The following is a 21173-nucleotide window of genomic DNA, read 5'->3' as shown; positions in this document are numbered from 1 at the left end:
GGGCTTGAGCTTACACGCTTTTTCTTTTACACGTTGGGGTCCGGAACGGATCCCCTGTGTAAAAGAAGGGCCCGCTGTATTTGCATAGGCTGATATATGGGTTAGGAGATAAAACAGTATATCTGGTTTCTTTACCTAAAAGATGTTTCCATCTGATTTTCAGGGATGTCCCCCACTCTCAGTTTCCTCCAGGCCTTCAGGTGCTCCACAACTAACCCATTCAAGGGAATCCCTGAAGTATCTGTGTAGTATTTGCAGGAGTCTTGAGGGGCTGACATGGAGAAGAGAAGCTAGGGAAATCTGCAGTGCTATCACAGTGTCAGAATCTATTAGAACAAATGGAAGGAAAACCGTATCTTTCTTTAGTTTTAAAGCTTTAGTTCTAAAATACAAATTTAAAAAACATATATGGCGGTACCACGTACATAGGGCTACTTACCTAAATTAATTTTGCATAGGATTTTTTCTTAATGGACAGGGATTATTTATCTTGAAACCTTTTTTAAAACCACAACCTGTGTCTTCAGCACTTTCATAATATGGCCAATTTTAAATTAATTGGTTGGCAGCATGATTTCTAAATGCGTATGTTACCTGGCAGATTTTACTTTCAGTACATTTTTCTTTGTTCTTTGGTATTTGTACTGGCAATAGGACAGTTTATATGGTAGGTAAGTTCATACATGTTCAGCCTGCTATATATAGAGAGTTGCCATGGGAGCAATTTTCATGTAGCAGCTTAGTTTTATATGACTTCACTTATAATTTCATTTTCCTGGCCATTTCTGTTATTTGTATTGCATCCTCAAGAGGTAAACAACTGATCTTCAGGGAACAGTGAGGAAATGTTTCACTCATAATACTTGTAGGTTTTTCAGTATGTCTAGCATTGAGTTCTTCTAAGCTGTTGTGTGGAGGACATATTTAGGGTCACTAAGCATATTTTTTCCATCTTGCTGATGACTGTTACCTCTGAGAATAAGTCAGTCTAAGTCTGATCAAAGTATTAATAAACTGACCAACATTCCTAACCTTGGAGTATATTTGCCTTCATATTACTTCACATGGCACTGAACTGTTCTTATAATGATATCATCTTGTTATTATAGATTGGATGATCATTATGGTGCCATGTGAGTGTGATGATGTGTCAAACTGTTTGTCATTGTGATTGCACTGGGGTTACTTTAAAGTAGCTACTTTAAGTTAGTTACTGTTAAAGACAGCATATGTGCATGCACCCAAGTTCTCAGATTTCTGTGGTAGTTTTAAAAGTGGTAGATGAGAAAAGGCCCAATTAATATTAGGTTTTGTCAGTGTAAATGTGGCTTTGAAAATTTCATGCTCATTCTCTGGTATTTTTACAGGGTTATTTGTTATACAGAGATGTGAACAATCATAGCATGACAGCAATAAGAATAAATCCCGAATCTCTGGAGCAGGATGGTACAGTAACTTTGCCAGGTATGGAAAAGCAGATTGATTGTTAGAGAGCTATCAAGATTGATTATGAGAAAATTCCTTATTAGCAAGAAAGAAAAAAATGTGATACATTTAACTTTCTTTGAATAATATCAGAAATTCCTGGAATAATATTGGAAGTTATTCTGATTCATGACTGACTTAATGTCAGAATTCGAGCACAGAAAATTTAGAAGTAACTGTGATACATCATGATGACCTGTTTTACTCCATTTCACCAGTGAAAAGCAAGAGATGTGAAAGCCCATCTGTCAGAATCCTATCCGTTACTGAGTTTTCTAATTTAATGTAATTTTTTTTTTTTGCTCAATGCATAAGTATTAATGAAATGGCATTATCCTATTGCCATAGACTACAGTGTTTTGTAAAACCTACTGACAGCTCTATAGTTTACTTGCCATCACCTGGAAAAATATCAGCTAACTCAGAGGATAATAACAGCAGTTTCTGCATGACAGAATGGGGTCTGTCAGTCTTGTTTTTAGTAATTGTTTCGAAAATGCAGTTTTTCAGAGCCCTGCAAGATCAAAGCTATTGAATCCCATCCTGTATTCAAAACCCAAGCAGTTTCAGCATGTTGTTCATGCTGCAGTGCACAGCCATGGATATTATTTTAAACAGAGACTGGATGGCCATCTGTCATGGGTACTTTGATTGTGAGTTCTTTCATAGTAGGGGGTAGGACTAGATGGCCCTTGTGGTCTCTTCCAGCTCTATGATTCTATTTTGAATGACTGCATTTGTAACATATATACTCGACTAAGTCGACCTCATGTATAGGTCGAGGGCAAATTCTGGGGCCAAAATAGATTTTGACATGACCTGTGGATAGGTCGAGTATAAAACTTGGAGGCGCCTTCAGTGTGTGTATGCCAGTGACAAGATGGAAGTAGCAGTCAATATGAAGCTTCAGGGTTTCAGCCTTCACTCCGAGACAGCGGGAGAGGAACTGTTAAATAAACAGCAATCAATCAAACAATCACCAAGGACTCTGTCTGCTTGTCTCAGAACAGAAAGTAACTGCATGGGGAAATCTGAAAGAGCTGCTGTCATATTACCATAAATAAGTTGACTTGGGATTTTGGGGTCAGTTTTGGGCATAATTCTTTAGACTTCTAGAAGAGTACATACAATAATTCCACAAATGGCTGTGATTTTGTGCAGCAGCCATCTGTAGAAAGCTTCTACTAATGACTGAATTGTAGAGATCTTGCTTATGTGCATGGATGTGGGTGTGGCCACTTTAAAGCAGAAGTGGGAAACACAGGCCCACTAGGTAGCATAGCACTGCACCTCCCATCAGATGTTGCCTCGATAGTCAGTGGTGAAGGATAGTGGGAGTTGTAGTCCATAACACCTGGAGAAGCTTTTGTTCCATATTGTGGCTCTAAAGGCAGGGTAGAATACATTGTTGACTGACTGAGAGTCTTTTCACCTGCTCAACATTTTAAGTGATTTCAGTTTTAAAGTGTAATTGTGTTTTGCAGTTAGCTAGGGATGAAGGTCAGATACAGTTTTTTCTAGCATTCTAGTTTTAACCTGTAGAGAGAGACCCACTTTCACTGAACCCATATGAGCGGATCTCCTTTTTCAACCACAGTGGCCGCAGTGTATGGTTGCTGTGGTCATCTGTTTCAAAATGTTCATTCAGGGACCCAGACTACAAAAAAATAATGTGTTTGTTCAGGGGTTAACCAAAGGAGTTGGTGGATTGGGTCCAAAAAACTTACAGCAAGATTTGTTTTGGTATACATAATATATTAAATTTTGTGATTGTGATTAAGCACATATCCTTTAAATTTTAGTACCAGGTGATTCAAAAAGAATGGTGCAGAAACAAAGCTGTTTTTATTTGGTGTCGCTCCATTTTTTTAAAATCACTCTGTGTATAATTGCAAGAAAAAGGGAAGTTTAAAAAAATTAAACAGATAAAGCATAATTGTTTGTTCTCTAGATTGCCAGACTGAAGGGCAGAATATTCTTTTCACTGATGGAGAGTATATTAATCAAATAGCAGCTTCTAGAGATGTAAGTACAGTGTGTCGTCTGATTTTTGTTTTTGGAGTGCATTTGTATGTTTGTGAATGTGCACGCAAAACACATGCACATTTGTGTGCTTTCAGGTGCACACTGTTGGTTACTGAATAATCTAAATTGGATCAGTGGGTGCTGAAGGTTAGAGGGCCATTTTGGAGGTTCTGGTGGCAGCAACCAGAAGTGTTGGGGTGACCTCTGGCTGGGTATTTTGGTTATTGTTGTTTCAGTGTAATAAGATCTCTAAATAGTGTTTAGACATTATTTCACCCACACACACACCCTGAATAATTTTTCAGCCATTTCAAAAATTATAATACGGGGTTTGGAGATGATGCAGACGTCATGGGTGACATGGGATCCTCCCAAGGGTTGCAAGCCGGCCATAGTCTGCATGATTCCTACCATGATATGAATACTATCCTTCAAACTCTCCATCTTTTAGCATACATTTCACTGGATGTTGTGTATATTCTTAGCAATTTAAATTAAATGTTTTCCACAATATTTCTTGCAGAAAAGGATGGTTTTAGTTCTCATATCACTCATATTTGTTTTGCATATCTGGATCTTTCTTTGTCTCTAATTTCTTCAGAGGGCTGCACTACACACCAAGTGGGAGGTCGGTAATCAGATCCCTGGATATTCCCCCCCCTCCCTTAAAAGCATCTGCACATCTGTAGTGATTTTGGAATGAAAAATGTGTGCTTTAACTGTTTCTCTCAGCACCATCTCTCCAATACATCTTTCTTTAGTGTGCCCTGTGCGCCTCTTACTGTAGCTTGAGAGGGAGAAATATACAGGTGGTACTGTATTTTTGTGTATTCTCCTTCATGGCTAATAGCACTTTCAGGAGAGGAATTGCAGGACAAAATGTTTAAACTCCTGCTCTCCTTCAAGCTACTGTTCCAGTCCCCTCTTTCACTTCTCTAGTTAGGAAAAACAGAAGGTACCACAAGATCTAAGCATCTTTTTCCTGCATATTTTTTACTTTGGTCCATATATCTTGTTCTGCATCCAAAGTGACAAGAAAAGCCCAGCATTTTGGTTGATACTATTAACATTCATTCACTTGTTTGCAGGGAGGCAGTTGCCTTGGGAAGGTATGTGAAAAGCATGTAAAAGACCCTAAAGGTTTTGATAGCATTTTAATTCCTCTTAACAGATTGCTGATGTATTTTTTCCCTGGATTCACGAAAGGGAGAGTATTTGAAATGGAATAGTGCCAGAGATTAAGTAAAATGTAGGATTTCTCATTTTACTAATAAAGAATATAACATATTTTTGTCACCTCATTACATTCTTGGGAAGTGCTGCAGGAAACACACTGTTTTGGTTAATTTCCTGTATATTGAGGTGCAACATCCAACTGCTTCTTAAAGAACTGCAAAACTGGGGATTTCAGCACCTTTCCATTACCTCTTTTCTTAATATCTCAATTTTTAATACTCATTGGACATCACTCTGAAAGTATGGTATGCATTTTATCAGCTGCAGTTATTATGTCTGGTATAAGCTAAATGTCATAGTGGCTGTCATGACATCAGGATGTGTGAATAATATGAAAGCACTTCAGATTATGACTAATATTTCAGCAGTGTGGTTTTTTGCTTGTGTTTATACATTTATTAAAACGAACCATCATTTTACCTTGCATATATTTTATTTTATGATGTGTTCTGTGAGATGCTTGAGCATTCACAGTGCAATTTGAGAAGAGTGGGATTGCATGTACCTTTGTATCAGCTAATACTTTTAAGTTGTTTAAATTAGTGTTTTATTTATTGTAGGATGGCTTTGTGGTTCGAATATTTGCAACAAGCACGGAACCAGTGCTACAGCAAGAACTGCAGCTTAAGCTTGCGAGAAAGTGTTTACATGCTTGTGGTATTTCATTATTTGATCTGGAGAAAGACTTGCACATTATCAGTAAGAAATAACTCTTTTACTCTTGTCTTCATGTTTTCGTAGTCATAGAAAGGGTAAAAATAATTTAAAATTTAGAGAACAGATAGTTGCAGTAATAGCATTGTATACAACAAATTTTACTCGCCTTGTGTGGAGCCATGGTGTCAGTCTTTCTACATGAAATGCTAGTTTTGATACCTTTCTGCCCATCATTATGTTTGTTACTTTAAATTGAGAATACAGTCAGTCCTTCTTATCCATGGATTCTGTGGATTTAACCATCCACAGCTTGCTTAAAAAAATCAAAAAATCAAACCTTAATTTTGCCATTTTATTTAAGGGACACCATTTTATTACCCCACTGTATATAATAGGACTTGAGCATCCATATATTTTGATATTCACAGGGGATCCTGGAACGAAGCCCCAAGGGATAATAGCAAGGGCCCACTGTATATAGCACACATTTACTGAATGGCTTGTAGGAGTACTTCACTGTTAGGTTTAACCCTCACACATGACTTTGAAACATGTTTTTAATAGTTAATTTTGTGCTCTTTTTGCTCACAGGTACAGGGTTTGATGAGGAGTCAGCTGTTCTCGGTGCAGGAAGAGAATTTGCACTCATGAAAACGGCTAGTGGGAAGGTATTGGAAATATTTTTAGCTGATCAACTCTATAATATAACTGGGATTTGTAAAGTAGAATAATGTCCTCTTGGCTTTACAAAATAGTATGTTTTGGAATCTGGGCATTATTTCATCACTGGGCCAAACTTTATATAAATTCTATTATGTATAGCATCTCTAACTTTAAAAAATCCAGCTGTTGGCCATGAGAAGGGATTTTTAAGCAGGAAAAAGTGAGAAGAGAGGAAAAAACAGTGGGATCTCAACAGATTTGTAAGTAAATATTTTAATGTTACTTAAAGGTAAATAGATGTTCTATGTATTAGTGTGCTAATAATTAGTACGAAAGTTCTGAAAAATGCTTGTATACATTAATTTGATACTCCATTTGGTCTCCAGTCCTAATTTAAACACAAAAGAGGAACTTTTTCAGAATGAATACAAATCAACAAGCATTTCAATCACAAGGCCACAGTCTCTGTGTGTGGTTCAGACAAATGCAATTTTCTCTCTGACATTTTCTTGTTTTATTAAACATAGCCAAGGAGGTCATAGCCTGTAGTTTTCAGTGTTTTTTACATTGATCTTTGTACGTGTCTCTTGTGTTCAGTCTAACCCTCTAGTGTTTTTCTTGCTCATAGATTTATTACACTGGCAAATATCAGAGCCTTGGAATCAAACAAGGTGGTCCTTCATCAGGGAAGTGGGTAGAGCTGCCAATCACCAAATCTCCAAAGATTGTTCAATTCTCTGTTGGGCACGATGGCTCCCATGCCTTACTTGTTGCAGAAGATGGAAGCATATTTTTCACAGGCTCAGCAAGTAAAGGAGAAGATGGTGAATCAAGTATGTTTTGTTAATACTGTGATAGGTTTTGTTAATACTTTGATATCTTATGATGTCTACATTAAGAACTACAGTTGACCCTCCACATTTGCAGCTTTGACTTTTGTGGATCTGATTATTCATAGATTTGATTAATATGTTATCTCTAGGGATATCTAGGTCCTCCAGAGTGACTCTATGGTCAGTGTCTGCCAAAGGTCATGCTGGAGGACCTAGAGATTCCTAGAGAGAACACTTATCTAGGCATTTGTAGGTCTTCCTGCACAATTCTGTGGTTCCAGCAGATATTGACAACAAAGGACCTAGAGATTCCTAGAGAGGTGTTCTCTCAGGTTAAAAAAAATATATTTTTTATTTGTTGTTTTTCCACTTTCATGGGGGACCTGCACCCCTAACCCCAGTGAATGTGAAGGGCCCACTGTATTACAGACAGATAACAATGAAGTTTGAATGAAAAGAAGGGTAACTTTTGAAGGTGTGTTCTTTTGTTTTAGTGATTACCATCCTCATTTATCTTACATTCTGGGCTATAAATGTAATTCTGTAGAGGAAAAAATCTGTGTCAAGTTAGATGGAAATAACTTTTCTGAAAAATAATACAGTTAGCTCAAATAGACAATCAGTACTTTGATAACCATTTTGTTTATGCAAAAAACACAACTTGTTATTGAGAAGAATAAGCTATATTTGTATCTACACTTCTTGGTATTGATAGAAACAGAATGTAAAATGGTATTGATTACAAACAGAATGTAAAATGTAATATAAAGCATAAACTTCCCACTACATTTTGTAGTACAGTTGCCCATCCTAATGTGCCAATCTCAGATCCACACCTTTGAATATATGCAGAGGGGTGACTTCCACTATTTGCAATGGCTCCCGTGCCCAGGAGCATGGGGCTTGAATAAGTGCGAGCCTCTGTTTTCGCAGGGGGGTCTGGAACAGATCCCCAGCAAAAATGGAGGGCCAACTGTATTTACTTAGGTGTCTTTATCTGCATGGTTTTGTATTCTGCACTGGTGTTAGAAATACCTTCCTGTCCGTACATCTTCATGTGTATTGAAGGGATGTGCTTTGTTTTGATTCTGTTTTTAAGGACACTTTGGATAGGGGTTGCCTAGTTGGTCATGCTGACAACACTTTATACCTTGGAACTTTACTACATTAAAAAAACCTCTAGGGGTTGGTGTTATTGATTGCTCTACTTGCAGTAATTGAGTCATCAAATATGTGCATTATTTTGCAATCTGTCTTTGAAAACAGGAAGAGAGGAAACAAGCAAGGCTTTTCTTTTTCTCATATTGCCAACCTTCATTCTTCCTTTGATTTTAACTTAAAAGATGTAGAAATATATATGAAGGAAATATAATGGATATTTATGTTCTAATTTAGAATAAAGATCTCTTGTTCTTCTTTGCGATCTCTGTGACTCACACATAGGGGTCCATTCTGAGCCTGAGCAGAGATCCTTAGAAGCTTCTAGAGCTATGTTTTGGTGGTAACCCCACCCTCTTAACCACAGGAATATAAACCATGCTCTCCCACTTAATCCTAGTTCCCAGTCCAACTAGTGGTGGGCCCTGGAGTAAAGAGGTGGCATAAAGAAGATGGGAGGGCGAGTTGTTTGTGTGCACAGATGACTACTCGAAGAACCACAGTTATAGTTAGGCAGCCTATTCATCCTCTTTTTAGTTATCTGTGAACAACCATAATCTTGCATATTGCTGTTTATTAAATACATTTATTTCTTCAGTGTTATGTTAAAACTTGTTGTTGTTGTTGTGTGCTTTCGAGTCATTTCCAATTTATGGCAACCCTAAGGCAAAGCTATCATGGGGCTTTCTTGGCAAGTTTCTTCTGAATGGGTTTGCCATTGCTGTTCTCTGAGGCTGAGAGAATGTGTCGTGCCCAGGATTTTACATGGCTGGTCCCCAGAGTCATAATCCAGCCATCAGACCACAATGGCACACTGGCTCTCCATGTTAAAATTTACACAGTATAAATTAACACTTCATAATTTGATTTTTGCTTTTTTTTTCTCAAGCCAAAAGCAGGAGGCAGTCTAAACCTTATAAACCCAAAAAGATTATCAAGATGGAAGGAAAGATTGTGGTGTATACGGCGTGCAATAATGGGAGTAGTTCTGTCATTTCAAAAGATGGGGAACTATACATGTTTGGAAAGGATGCTATTTACTCTGACAGCACAAGTAAGTAGATATTTGAGATATTTTAAATACTATGGTACAGTTAGCATGGTAAAGAATAATGATTTATAATACACATGCAGAGAGCTATTTGAAAAAAGAAAGAATTTATGCAGTATACGATTAAATGCTGCGACAATTACCTATGCAAAGAGATGGAAAGAGACAACATTTCCACTTCAAGAAGAATGGATGTTGAAACTATGAATCTGCTGAAATGGACAAGCTTACACTTGTATGATAAATCTATGGGTGATTTTAAAAAATAATGGAAGTTATTAATAGATTATGTGGAAAATTAGGGCTCTGTGATAAGTTTAGAGAAATTATAGAAGTACTGTATAGATTTTTGTATTCGTAGAATTGAGAAGTATAGAATTGTTTTATTGGTAGATGTTTGGATTTTATTAACTTTTAAGATATATGATTAACTTCTGAATAGTAAGGAGGAGTAGATTAAAGGCGTAGTGAGATGCCTCCCCTTTCCTTGCTGGACCAGGGCCTTAGCCCTGATCCAGCCTTTCAAGGGTGCAAAGAGTGGTTCCTTTTTGCGCCCTTGAAAGGGCACCATAGCTGCAGTGGCACAGCTATATAGCGCTCCTTTGGCACTGCATTGTATGGACACAGCACCGGAGGAGCGCCATGACTTGGCGGGCAGAATCAGGCGTACGTTGTGAGGATGCTATGTCCCAACTTCGCTCCCATGTCGGCCTTAATGGCCGGTGTGTACAGGGCCATAGTTGAGTAACTGACCATTGCCAGACAAGTTGGGAACCACAGTTCCCCTATCTTTGGTGATATGTTAGTCAATTAGATTAGTTTTTTTTTTATGTTTAGGTTTGCCAAACTTATATCTTGTTTTATCATATTAATAGATATTTGTTGTGGTGTTTGTTGTGGCTTTGTTTGTTTTTCTTTGTTATAAATAAAAATTCAAGAAAAGAATTCAAGCTGTGACAGATGTGCAATTATTATTCTATTATTATTGTTGTTGCTCAGTCATGTTAATCAGTGTGAATTCACTTTTGGTCTTTGTGTGTGTGTGTATATGGCTGTGTTGTTCCATTAGAAAAAAAACCAAAACCTGTAATAGGATAATTTCTGATTAAGACCAGATAAAATGTCATAAACATGCTTACAACTTAGTACCATTTTTACTTGTTATATCCTGCTACTGGTTATTGTTACTAACAACCTCTCATTTTTCTACCCCTAAGATCTAAATATCTATCACATTCCTCAAAACAGGGAAGGCAAATGTTTACCACTCTTGTGTGTTCATCTTTCAGGTTTAGTAACAGACTTGAAAGGCCATTTTGCAACTCAGGTAGCTATGGGCAAAGCTCATACCTGTGTGCTAATGAAGAATGGAGAAGTTTGGACATTTGGTGTGAATAACAAAGGTCAATGTGGGCGAGACACAGGCTCCATGAATCAGGGAGGAAAAGGTTGGCACTTTTCTTTTTAATTACTGTGTTCCTATTCTGTTCCTATTCTGTCCCCATTAGTTTTGGAGTTGCAACATGTTGCTATCAAGAATTGTTTTGTTTTGTTTTGTTCTTTTTATAGTTTTCCGGCTTACTATTTTATGCTTGCATATGCATCAGCTCACTTCCATCTTACCTGCAGAAGGTGTAAACTTGTCCTCCATCTGACATTACAGTCCTGATTTTTGCTACTTAGTCTAAGTAGTATACATATATTATTGTCTGTACAGTAATGCTAGCACGTGTAGTACAATACTATTCAATTTTCATAATCCAACCATTATGGTCTCGGGGAGTCACTGCTTTACATGCTTGTCTGCCCACTACTCTTGCAGTGTATGGTTTCCAGCTGAACTGTCTTCTGGTCTTGTGGACTTTCCAAATGCAGATGGAATTCATAGGCCTCATATTTTTCTATATTCTTTACAATACAGTAGGTATTCAATTTTGTTAAAACACAGCTGCCGGTTTAAGGTTTTTTTTCTTCACCAGAATAAGTTTTCCTTCTCTTCTGACCAGTATATATAGATACTCAAACTAATTTTTCTGTGCAAACACAAAACAAAAGATATGAAGCAGTGCTCCCTCCGCTATGGTCAGATCAATTTTAAAAAGTACCATTGGCACTATATTTGGCTAGATTTCAATGGTGGGTCAGTCAAGTGTGTATGAGTGCTGCCAACAGTGAGTTTTAAGGGGTTGAAGTTGGTACCAGAGGTACTAAAGCTGCTTCTTTGTGGGTGTATGTTGTGTGCCTTCAAATCATTTCTGACTTATGGTGACTTAAGGCATACCTGTCATGAGGTTTTCTTGGCAAGCTTTGTTAAGGGGAAGTTTGCCATTGCCTTCTCTGAGGCTGGGAGCATTTGACTTGACAAAGGTCACATAGTGGGTTTCATGGCCAGGGAAAAATTCAGAGGTCATAGAACAAAATCTACAGGAAAAGCATTGGAACATTTGGTAAAATAGAATGTCTCAGATGTTTAGTCAGTATCAGGTCACCAAGTACTCTGCTAAAAGACATACACACACGCCCTAATTACATACCAGAACAGAATAGGTAATATTGGCATATATTTTAGAAGCAAATTTTTTAATTATGTTTTCAGTGAAGAGCTTCTAGCAGGTAACTTCTATGCATATTTATTCAGAAGTAAATTCCACTCTATATATTAAGACCTAATCTTTAGTAAATATATTTAATATTAAAGCCTAATTTTTACCAAGCCTAAGAAATTTGAAAACACATTAAGCCACTAAGCAAAAACTTTGTGTCCTGGTTTGTTTTCTCAAGAAGGAGCTTGCAATTTCTGCTCTTGATATGCATGTGAGATCAGGAAATTAAAGGTTTTCTTCAGATTTGAGTGAATGAGAGATTTCAATTTAGTATGCATACAGTGAATTGAAGTCTGTTCTAACTCTAGCTTGAAGGGCGGGGGGGAATGATGAAACATGATTCAGTACAAGGCTATCCCATCACAGTTTTTCCAGATGGAGCAAAGCTACATGTGAGAATAATTCATACAGGTAGCATATGCTGCTATAACACATTTTCCTCATGTGCACACATGTATCAGTTCTTATTTAGAAGAATACAAACAGAGGGAGGAAAATCCTCAGAATGTGGAATACGTTTGTAGACCTTAAAATGCAAAACACAAGTGTCATTTGCTCTAGCAAAAGATTATGTGTAGAATAAGAGACCAAGGGGTTGGGTGGAGTGGGTAGAACAACATAATAAGAAAAAGGGGAAACCAGGTAAACACAGTGCTTAAGAATAGTGTAAGAATTAAGAGTATTGGGGGGTGGGGCATCATCACCTGTGCCATGATGTTGACTCCTTCACAAGATTTGTTTGGAAAATGACACCATACTACTAGCAGAAAACATCATAGATTTGCAAAAATTATAAGGAAGGTCAAAGAAGAAAGTGGAGATGCTGAATATAAAGAAAACAAAATAATGACAGCAGAAGAAATATATAAATTCAACCTAGACAATGAGGAAATTGAAATAGTTAAACAATTCTCCTACCTTGGATCAAACATTGATCAGAATGCAGACGGCAGTCAAGAAGTCAGAAGAAGGCTAGCAATGGGAAGGGTAGCTATGAAAGAATTGGACAAGATCTTGAAGAGTAAAGACATACAACGGAACACTAAAGTCAGAATCATTGTATTCCCCATCACCATGTATGGATGTGAGAGCTAGACAATGAAGAACGCTGATAAGTGGAAAATACTCATTTGTGATGTGGTGCTAGGGAAGAGTGATGAGGATACTGTGTACATTCAAAACAACAAACAAATGGCTCCAAGAACAGATGAAGCCTGAAGTCTCCCTGGCAGCAAAGATGAAAAAATTGAGGCTGTCGTACTTTGGCCACATCATGAAAAGGCATGCCTCATTAGAAAAGACAATAATGCTAGGAAAGATGGAGGAAAGTAAAAAGAGAGGAAGATGGCATGCTAAATGGATAGGCTCAATCAGGGAGGTCATGGTCCTGAATCTACAGGACCTAAGCAGAGCAGTGGAAGATAGGGGGCCTTAGAGATGTTTCATCCACAGGGTTGCCATGAGTCAGGATCTACTCGAGGGCAGTTAGCAACAAGAACAACTAGTGCCAAAATACTCGTTTCTACTACACCTAACACCCTAAGTTTCTGTTTCCTTTACCAGAAATGGCCCCTTGTTCCTTAATAAATTGCTACAATCATTATTGCTTGCCTACAAAAAGCCAGCACGTAATGAAAGTGAATAACAGTGTACCATATTATGGTACTGTAATGGAAGACTTTTAACTTACAAAAATGAGTATAACAGTACTGTGCTACATTGCAAAACTGGCATAGCACACATTTGCAGTCATAGCCCCACCTGGTAAAATAATGATGGGTTTTATACCAAAAACAAGTTCTTATATATGATTATATCCCACTGGCTGTACATTAATTCCTAGAGTGTCTAAATCTTGTAAAATATGCATAAATAGCATCCTTAGATTAGAATCATCAACATTCATTTGAGCTGTCTAAAGGACCACTATTCTCCTTCAGAGCAGGACAAAGATTCTACCTCTGGCAGCCAGACGTGATGGGAGATGGGGAGGAAGTGTCCCATCTTGGCATGGACACCTATGTAAACCTTGGAACTATTCTGGTTTGTTAACTACAATGAGTTATAATTTTGAAAGGTGGTATATTATGGACTACCATGGTGTAGTTGAAATCGAAATGAAGTTTTTACTTGTCTTCTCATTTGTGAAGCTTTAAAATAGCTCTGTTTATTGGAATAAAAAACAGAATTATTGTTTCTCATAGATCCAAAACGCACTGCAGAAATAATCCAGTTTGAGATTGCTTTAACTGTCCTGGCTCAATGCTAGGGAATTCTGGGAACTGCAGTTTTGTGAGACATTTAGCTTTCTCTGTCAGAGAGCTCTGGTGCCGGAATAAACTGGTACTGAGCCAGGATAGTTAAAGTGTTCTCAAACTGGATTATTTCTGCAGTGCTTTTTGGACTACACTTAACATACCATTTGAGGCCTGTGTTTTTATGTGAAATGTGGTATATCTCCCCCCCCCCCTTTATTTTATTTTTTTTTTATTTTATTTTTTTGGTAGGTTTTGGCGTAGAAAATATGGCAACAGCAATGGATGAAGATTTAGAAGAAGAGCTAGAGGAAAAAGATGAAAAATCCATGATGTGTCCACCAGGCATGCATAAATGGAAGCTGGAACAATGTATGGTGTGTACTGTTTGTGGAGATTGCACTGGTTATGGAGCAAGCTGTGTTAGCAGTGGGCGACCTGACAGAGTACCTGGAGGGTAAGTAAAAGTGTAAAATGTGTATTGGCACAATATTGTTATATGTATATCATTTCTTTTTTTAAAAAAATGAATTACCGTAGTTTCAGAAAACTTGGCAAACTCCTGCAATTCAGTCATGTTAACAAGCTGTAGGAATAGTGAATTGATGAATCTCAGGTCTTTAGGCTGCAATTCTGTGCATAGTTACCTGTTCATTACAGTAGTAAGGATTAGAGTACTTTTAACTTTTTGATTTTGGTGTTACTGACTAAGGTAATCTGAGCTAAAGGGACACCTAGTTTCATAGTTTTATTTAAATCCTTTTGCTGGCTTTTTTTTTTTCAAAATAGACTTTAATAAAATATTTTGACCCATTTTAATTTTTTAAAAATATATATATTTTTATCCTAAGATTTTAATCCTGATTGTCACCTGGAAAGACTCTCAAGGTAGATAACACAATTTATTTGAGATTCAGATGTGAAATGGTAATTGCAAGGAATATTGCCAATTTTGCTGGGAGATGTGAAAGAAGCATAAAATGTACTTGTTGCATAAGTCAAAAAAAATCATATTTAAGAGTTCAGCTGAAAGAGAAGCTAATGACTGTGCTCCTAGAATAGTTGTGTGAATGAGTGTTGTATGCTACCCGCAATCAACTATCATTACTTTCTTTAGAATCTGTGGCTGTGGCTCAGGTGAGTCTGGTTGTGCTGTGTGTGGCTGTTGCAAAGCCTGTGCTAGAGAATTGGATGGCCAGGAAGCAAGACAAAGAGGAATCCTGGATGCCGTTAAAGAAATGATCCCTCTGGACCTTCTCCTAGGTAATTGATCTGAAACTGGTAGTTTTCAAAGATTTTGTTTGTGCCTGAGCGGCAAGGTGACAAGTGCTTCAAGATTTGTATTGCTGCGGTGTGGCAGATTTTCCTTCTTAGGACACCTTGTGAATTTATGGCTTTATGGCATTAATGGCCAGCCAGTCAACACTTGCATTGGTTGGCTGTTGAGGACAGGAATTTTCAGAGCACCATGATTGGCAAAGTCTTCATTGAGGTCTGCCTACTCAGCTTATACTGTAACTGTCATCTTAAAGCTGTCTCTCTCATTTGGATCTTGAGCAGATCTGCACCTCTTCTCTTTTCTAAGACTTGGTTTAAATAAGATGATCTGTTGGTTTACAACAGTGGCCCCTAAACTGTGCTCTTTAAGAGATTTTGGACTTCAGCTCCCAGAAGCCTCAGCTGTGTTGGCCAATATTCTGGGATTCTGAGAGCTGATGCCCAAAACCCCTTAAAGAGCACAGTTTGGGGACCACTGGTTTACAACTTTTGATGTGTCCCTGCAAAATGCCCTATGGGGATGTGGAGGGTATTTCTGTCACACAGGAAAGCCCTCAGGAGTTAAAAAAAAATCTAAAGATTTTTTCTTTATTGCCAAATGCACTCTAGCAGATATGGGGGTCATTTCTACCATCTTTTGGGACCTCTGGGCCCGTAAGCCAAAGAGAGAGGCATTTTTGAAATAGGAAATGAACAGAAAGTACCTTCTTTTCATTTCCTGTTTAAAAATATAATAATATAATTTATTTATATTTCCCCGCCTTTCCCTTTCGGATCGAGGCGGGGTTACAACATGACAAAAATGCACAATTACATTCAATAAAATCCATAGAAGATCATCTCAACAGTAATAATGTTAATTAAGACTAGTTTATCATAATACAGGAGTTTTACCACAGTGGAATTTTGCAGAATCATCATTAAAACTAAAGGATGGGTCCTAAACAGGGTCGGATTGATAGGCCCGCCAGAAAAGCTCCATCTTGACTGTCTTCTTGAAAGCATCCAAGGTGGCAATGGCCTGTTACAGACTGCCAAAATAAAGCTGCTTCGGGTCTCTTTGGAAGTATGCTGTTTAAATGATGCATGGGTCCTACGAGTCTGGAGGTCGCACCAAAGCCACACTCCATTCCTAAGCACTGGAGTGCAGCTTTGGTGCAGCTTCCGGATTCTTAGGATGCATGCATCATTTAAACAGCATACCTCCAAAGAGACCTGAAGCAGCTTTATTTTGGCAGTCTGTAACAGGCCAATGAGAAGGATCTCTTCCGGCAGGCCATTCCATAGTTTAGGGGCAGCGGCAGAAAAGGTGCTTTGGGAAGTCATAGACAATCTAGTTGTTTGTATTTCCAGTAAATTCTTCCCGGATGTTCTGAGAGTGCGGGGCGGATTATATAGGGAGAGGCATTCCCTCAGGTAACTTGGGCCCAAGCCATATAGGGCTTTAAAGGTGATAACCAACACCTTGTACTGTGCCTGGAAGCTAATTGACAGCCAGTGAAGTGATTTTAATACAGGTGTTATATGGTTGAACCTGGAAGTACCAGTGACCAATCTGGCTGCCATATTTTGAACCAGTTGAAGCTTCCAAACTTGGCACAAGGGTAGCCCCATGTAGAGCGCATTACAGAAATCAAGATGAGAGGTTACCAGTGCATGTACCACTGCTTCAAGGTCCCTCCGGTCCAGGCAAGGTTGCAACTGGCGTATCAACCTAAAATGGCCCAGGAAGCCCCCAAAACATGATGAAAATGCTCCCATCTCCCCTAAAGGGATTTGGGGATTTTTCCCCCTTTTTTTGGCATGTGCAGATGTGGTGTGGGAGTAAGGTTCTCCAAGGTATACTGGAGGATAATGCAGCCCTGCCAGCATTCACAGTTGCCCACCTCTGTGAACTGTAGCGTACTAGGAAACTATCCTACACTAGAAAAATTGACAACTCTGTTGTTCTTTGATGCAGCTGTCCCTGTGCCAGGTGTTAATATTGAAGAACATCTCCAGTTACGACAAGAAGAAAAGCGGCAGCGTGTGAACAGGAGGCACAGACTGGAAGAAGGAAGAGGTTAGCAGGATTTGGTTTTGTTTTACCTGTCATGCAGTCATGATAGCTGAATAAACATAATTCTGATAAACTCTTGTACAGATATGAGTGTATACTTTCTGAAGATAGACATTAGGAGGGCTGTACATTCTCTTACTTCCTTGCTGTTTTATGGTGAAGAAGGGCTTGGAACCTAAATTTCCAGTCCCAGTCTTGCAAAACTAGCTTAGCTAAGGGAATTAGAACTGACATAGTCTGTCTATCTTAATTTCAATCCCACTCCCACCCCCACCCCCTTGAGATCTAATAGCTGCTGTTACAACAAATAGTTTAAAGGAGCATGATGTTTTCAGGTGGTGGTGAATGCTATGTTTTTTGGTATAGATAGTAGACTACAAAAGACATATCTGGTGGGCCAGTTGTGATAGACCCCTGTGCTTGTGAATGGTTGCTTTCCCCCTTTTTTAAAACAGAAAGATCAGTAGAGATCTTGAATTTGCAGGGATTTTCTGAAGCATATCAAAGCTTTTTGTATAAACTTCTATTTAACTGCTTGGCCTTTCCATATTTTATCCTCCAGGTGTCTTAAGACACATCAGATTCCCAGATCAACAATCAGGGATGGTGGATGTAGCTGTCTGAAACATTTGAAGCTGGTTTTAAGACAGATTCTACATTTCGTTAATTTATTCCAGAGTCTAATAAGATTTCATTTGGGATTGATTAGATCTACATTAAACATTTCAGTTCATTTCAGAATGGTTGCAACATGGAAGGCAACTGTAAGACTCTGTGTTATATGGTAGACTGTAGCGATCACATATTATTGCTGATTAGTTTATTCATTCAGTAAATTAGATAATAATCCATCATGACATTTGCAGGACCACCTGTTAGGTATGGAGACTGCTTAATTGAAGTGGAAGATAATATGTTGTTCTGAGGATTCTATATTGGGAAAAGAATGCTTGTTAATTTGTACTTTTCATATTTGACTTAGCATGTGGTTGTAATTTTTTCTATTGCTTTTTATGCCACATGGTGAAGTACCATGACAAAATGTTACCAAGTATTATGAAGCCTAGGTTAGATCACCTATGGCCCTGCAAGATATTGCATGATCAGGGCAATATAGAAAGGGAGTAAGTAAATTTCTAGTATCAAGTCTCAAAGTACCTTTCCTTGAAAAAGTAAGTGTTGAGATATTGTTGACATCTTTTTTTGAAACACACACACACACATACGTGACTCAAGTACACTTTGCAGGGAGCTGTTCCAGCAGCAGAAGTCTAAAAAGAAACAAACACCTCTTAATAGGTCTTTTTCACAACTGAAATCTTACTGTATGTACTCAAGTATAAGTCCAGAAATTTTAGTCAAAAAATTGACCCAAAAAACCTGAATCGACTTTTCCACGGGTCATTGTAAGTTCTGTACTTAAACTCTTATTCAAAAAGGAGCCATCCCTTGGTGAAAGGCAAGAATGTAATTGATCCTGAAAGCACTGCCCCTCTTCTGTTCTCTTATTCATACAGCCTTTAGTGTGAACACAGTTATGCTTGTTGGAATTTTGTAACTTATTTGGCATTGTTTTCTTTTGCTTCATTCTTTAGATCTTTTATTAAACGCCCCTAGGTTTTATCCTTGACTGATGGGTCATATCAAAATCCATAATTTTGACCCCTAAACCTGATCTCGACTTATACATGACGTCGACTTGAGTTGAGTATATATGGTAGTATACTTGCTCTTGAAAAAAACAGAAAAGCATTCAGAATTCTTAGGAGTTAGATAAGGTTGTTGTGCGGAAACTACTGGTTTTTGTTAGTCTTAAAATCTCTTTTCCAGAATTGTGAAAATCCTCAGTATCTGGATTTCAGCCACAGTTTCCTCAGGCTGCATAGGACAGAAGTAATCATTGTTTTGTGATTATGTCTAATGCAGGAATAGTCTTCCCAACACAAGTCTGATCTGCATTGTTTATATTATAAGTGTTAATTTAACTAGCAGTGATCCTCAGTAAAAATAAACCCAGAAGGCAGTTCAGAAGAGGTAGAGAAGGGCTTATATAACAATTTTTACAAGGTTTTTAAAAACTCAATTAGAGTTGCAGGTGGTTATCTTAGGAACATTGTTCTGTTATAACTCTTTTGTGACAGTTTTCCACTCTCTTTAGTAATGTTTGTTTTTGAGAAATACGGAATTTTATATAAAACATGTTTTACAGTACTTAATACTCCTCTATGTGACCTTAGAATAACAAAGAGTCTTGTGGCATCTTAAAGGCTAACAAATTTATTATGACATAAGCAAGAACAGTCTGTACTCAATTTCTCTGCCAGCTTTTTTGAAAATTTGAAAAACCCTTATGGACAGCTCACATTAAGAGGCATAGCCTATCACAAAACGACTGCCATGGCCAATCCCAGAGGATTGGTAATTTGTTAAACACACACACACAACTCTGATTGCAAAGTGGGGGTTGAATCTAAGGCCTGAATACCAAATATGATATTTAATCTCCATTGAACTAAAGACAAAATTCAAGAAGGCAAACTGAAAAACAACCCATCATTTGTCAAGAGATGCTTTTAACACATACTTTTTACCATTACCTGTCACTCCTTCCTTTCTAAGGCTGCAATACTCGTGCTGCTTATGTGGAAGTCCCCTCAAGCTCAGTTGGATTTATTTTTGAGAAGTCTTAGGAGTCATCTAACCATCCTATTCACCACCACACCTTTCAAATTCCATATCCGCCATCTCTCAAAGAAGAGTTTCTCTCTACCTCTTTCTTCAACTATCTATCAGATTTGCATGCTTTGTTCTGCTTGACCTCTGCTCACTTGTTCTGGCTGCCCTGACTGCTGTTAAGCCTCTTGGAAGAGAACTGGCATGGCTGGAAAAGAGCAAGGTTCAGGGGCTGAGTGGGAAAACACGTACCAAGCTAAATGGTTGGGAAGGCCGAAAAGAGTTGAGGTAGCAGAGCCTGGACCAGAACAAGAGGGAGTGACTGGCAAGGGCCGTGAGGTCAGTCTTTCCAACTTTCCATCCCTGGACAGCTGATTGATAAATGGCAGAAAAGATCGTTTTGCCTACCTAACAGAGCAGATGGAGAAACTTGATCAGAGTCCTATCTGAATTGTTCATTCAGATATTCATTTAACAGTGGTCTGTGATTGATTCTTAGGATTTACTATACTGAATATGATTAAATATGTTATGATGTAAATAATACACAATGTGCTTTCAATGTACAGTCAGCCCTCCACATTTGTGGCATTGACTTTTGCGGATTTAATTATTCATGGATTTAATTAATATGTTCTCTCTAGGAACATAAGTTCTTCAGTCCTACTCTGCCAGAAGTTGACTGTAAGATCACATTAGAGGACCCAGAGATACATAGAGAAAACACATCTCTAGGCATTTGTAGGTTCTCCAGTGTGATTTAATTGTCAGTTTCTGCTAGATGTTGACTATAGAGTTGCATTGGAAGACCCAGAGATTCCTTTAAAGGTATCCTCTTAGGTTTTTTTTAAAGGTTGTGTTTTATTTTCAGTTTTTCCCCTTTCAAGGGGGTCCTGTGCCTCTAACCCCAGTGAATGTGGAGGGCCCACTGTACTAGATGAGTTAATTGGGTTCAATTATTTTTGTTTTGTTCTGTTCTGATTTTTTGTTGAACACAAATCTTTTTGTCAGCAATACACTTGTTTCAAGGCTGATGCAGTCAGTGCCTGCCCATAGATGAGAGAATGGTATAGTGCTGTCGGTTTCTGTTCTCTTGCTTGTCTTGCCTGAGTGATGTTGGCACATTGGGTATCACGTTGGAATAGAAATCTCTGTGCCGAGATCTGATGGTGTGATCAGTAGCCCTCAAGGTCATTT

The 21173-nt window shown here is 38.1% G+C and overlaps 1 protein-coding gene across 2 annotated transcripts in view; it reads left to right on the top strand.

Annotated features, from left to right (window-relative positions):
* Nucleotides 1–21173, top strand: part of MYCBP2 (MYC binding protein 2) — a 178281-nt gene that overhangs the window by 31415 nt on the left and 125693 nt on the right. For both annotated transcript variants that reach the window (XM_089511145.1, XM_089511144.1), the window contains exons 8-17: nt 1368–1464; nt 3437–3510; nt 5307–5445; nt 5995–6071; nt 6695–6899; nt 8947–9111; nt 10398–10556; nt 14219–14423; nt 15084–15229; nt 17205–17306. In XM_089511145.1, the coding sequence (XP_089367271.1) occupies nt 1368–1464; nt 3437–3510; nt 5307–5445; nt 5995–6071; nt 6695–6899; nt 8947–9111; nt 10398–10556; nt 14219–14423; nt 15084–15229; nt 17205–17306 (1369 nt within the window). The remainder of the gene's footprint in view (nt 1–1367; nt 1465–3436; nt 3511–5306; nt 5446–5994; nt 6072–6694; nt 6900–8946; nt 9112–10397; nt 10557–14218; nt 14424–15083; nt 15230–17204; nt 17307–21173) is intronic.

Source organism: Sceloporus occidentalis, unplaced genomic scaffold, assembly GCF_023333645.1.
Source record: "Sceloporus occidentalis isolate IW3139 unplaced genomic scaffold, rSceOcc1.0.p SCAF_2, whole genome shotgun sequence".
Lineage (NCBI taxonomy): Eukaryota > Metazoa > Chordata > Lepidosauria > Squamata > Phrynosomatidae > Sceloporus > Sceloporus occidentalis.
The sequence above is the reverse complement of the archived record's forward strand: the minus strand, read 5'-3'. Positions and strand labels throughout refer to the sequence as shown.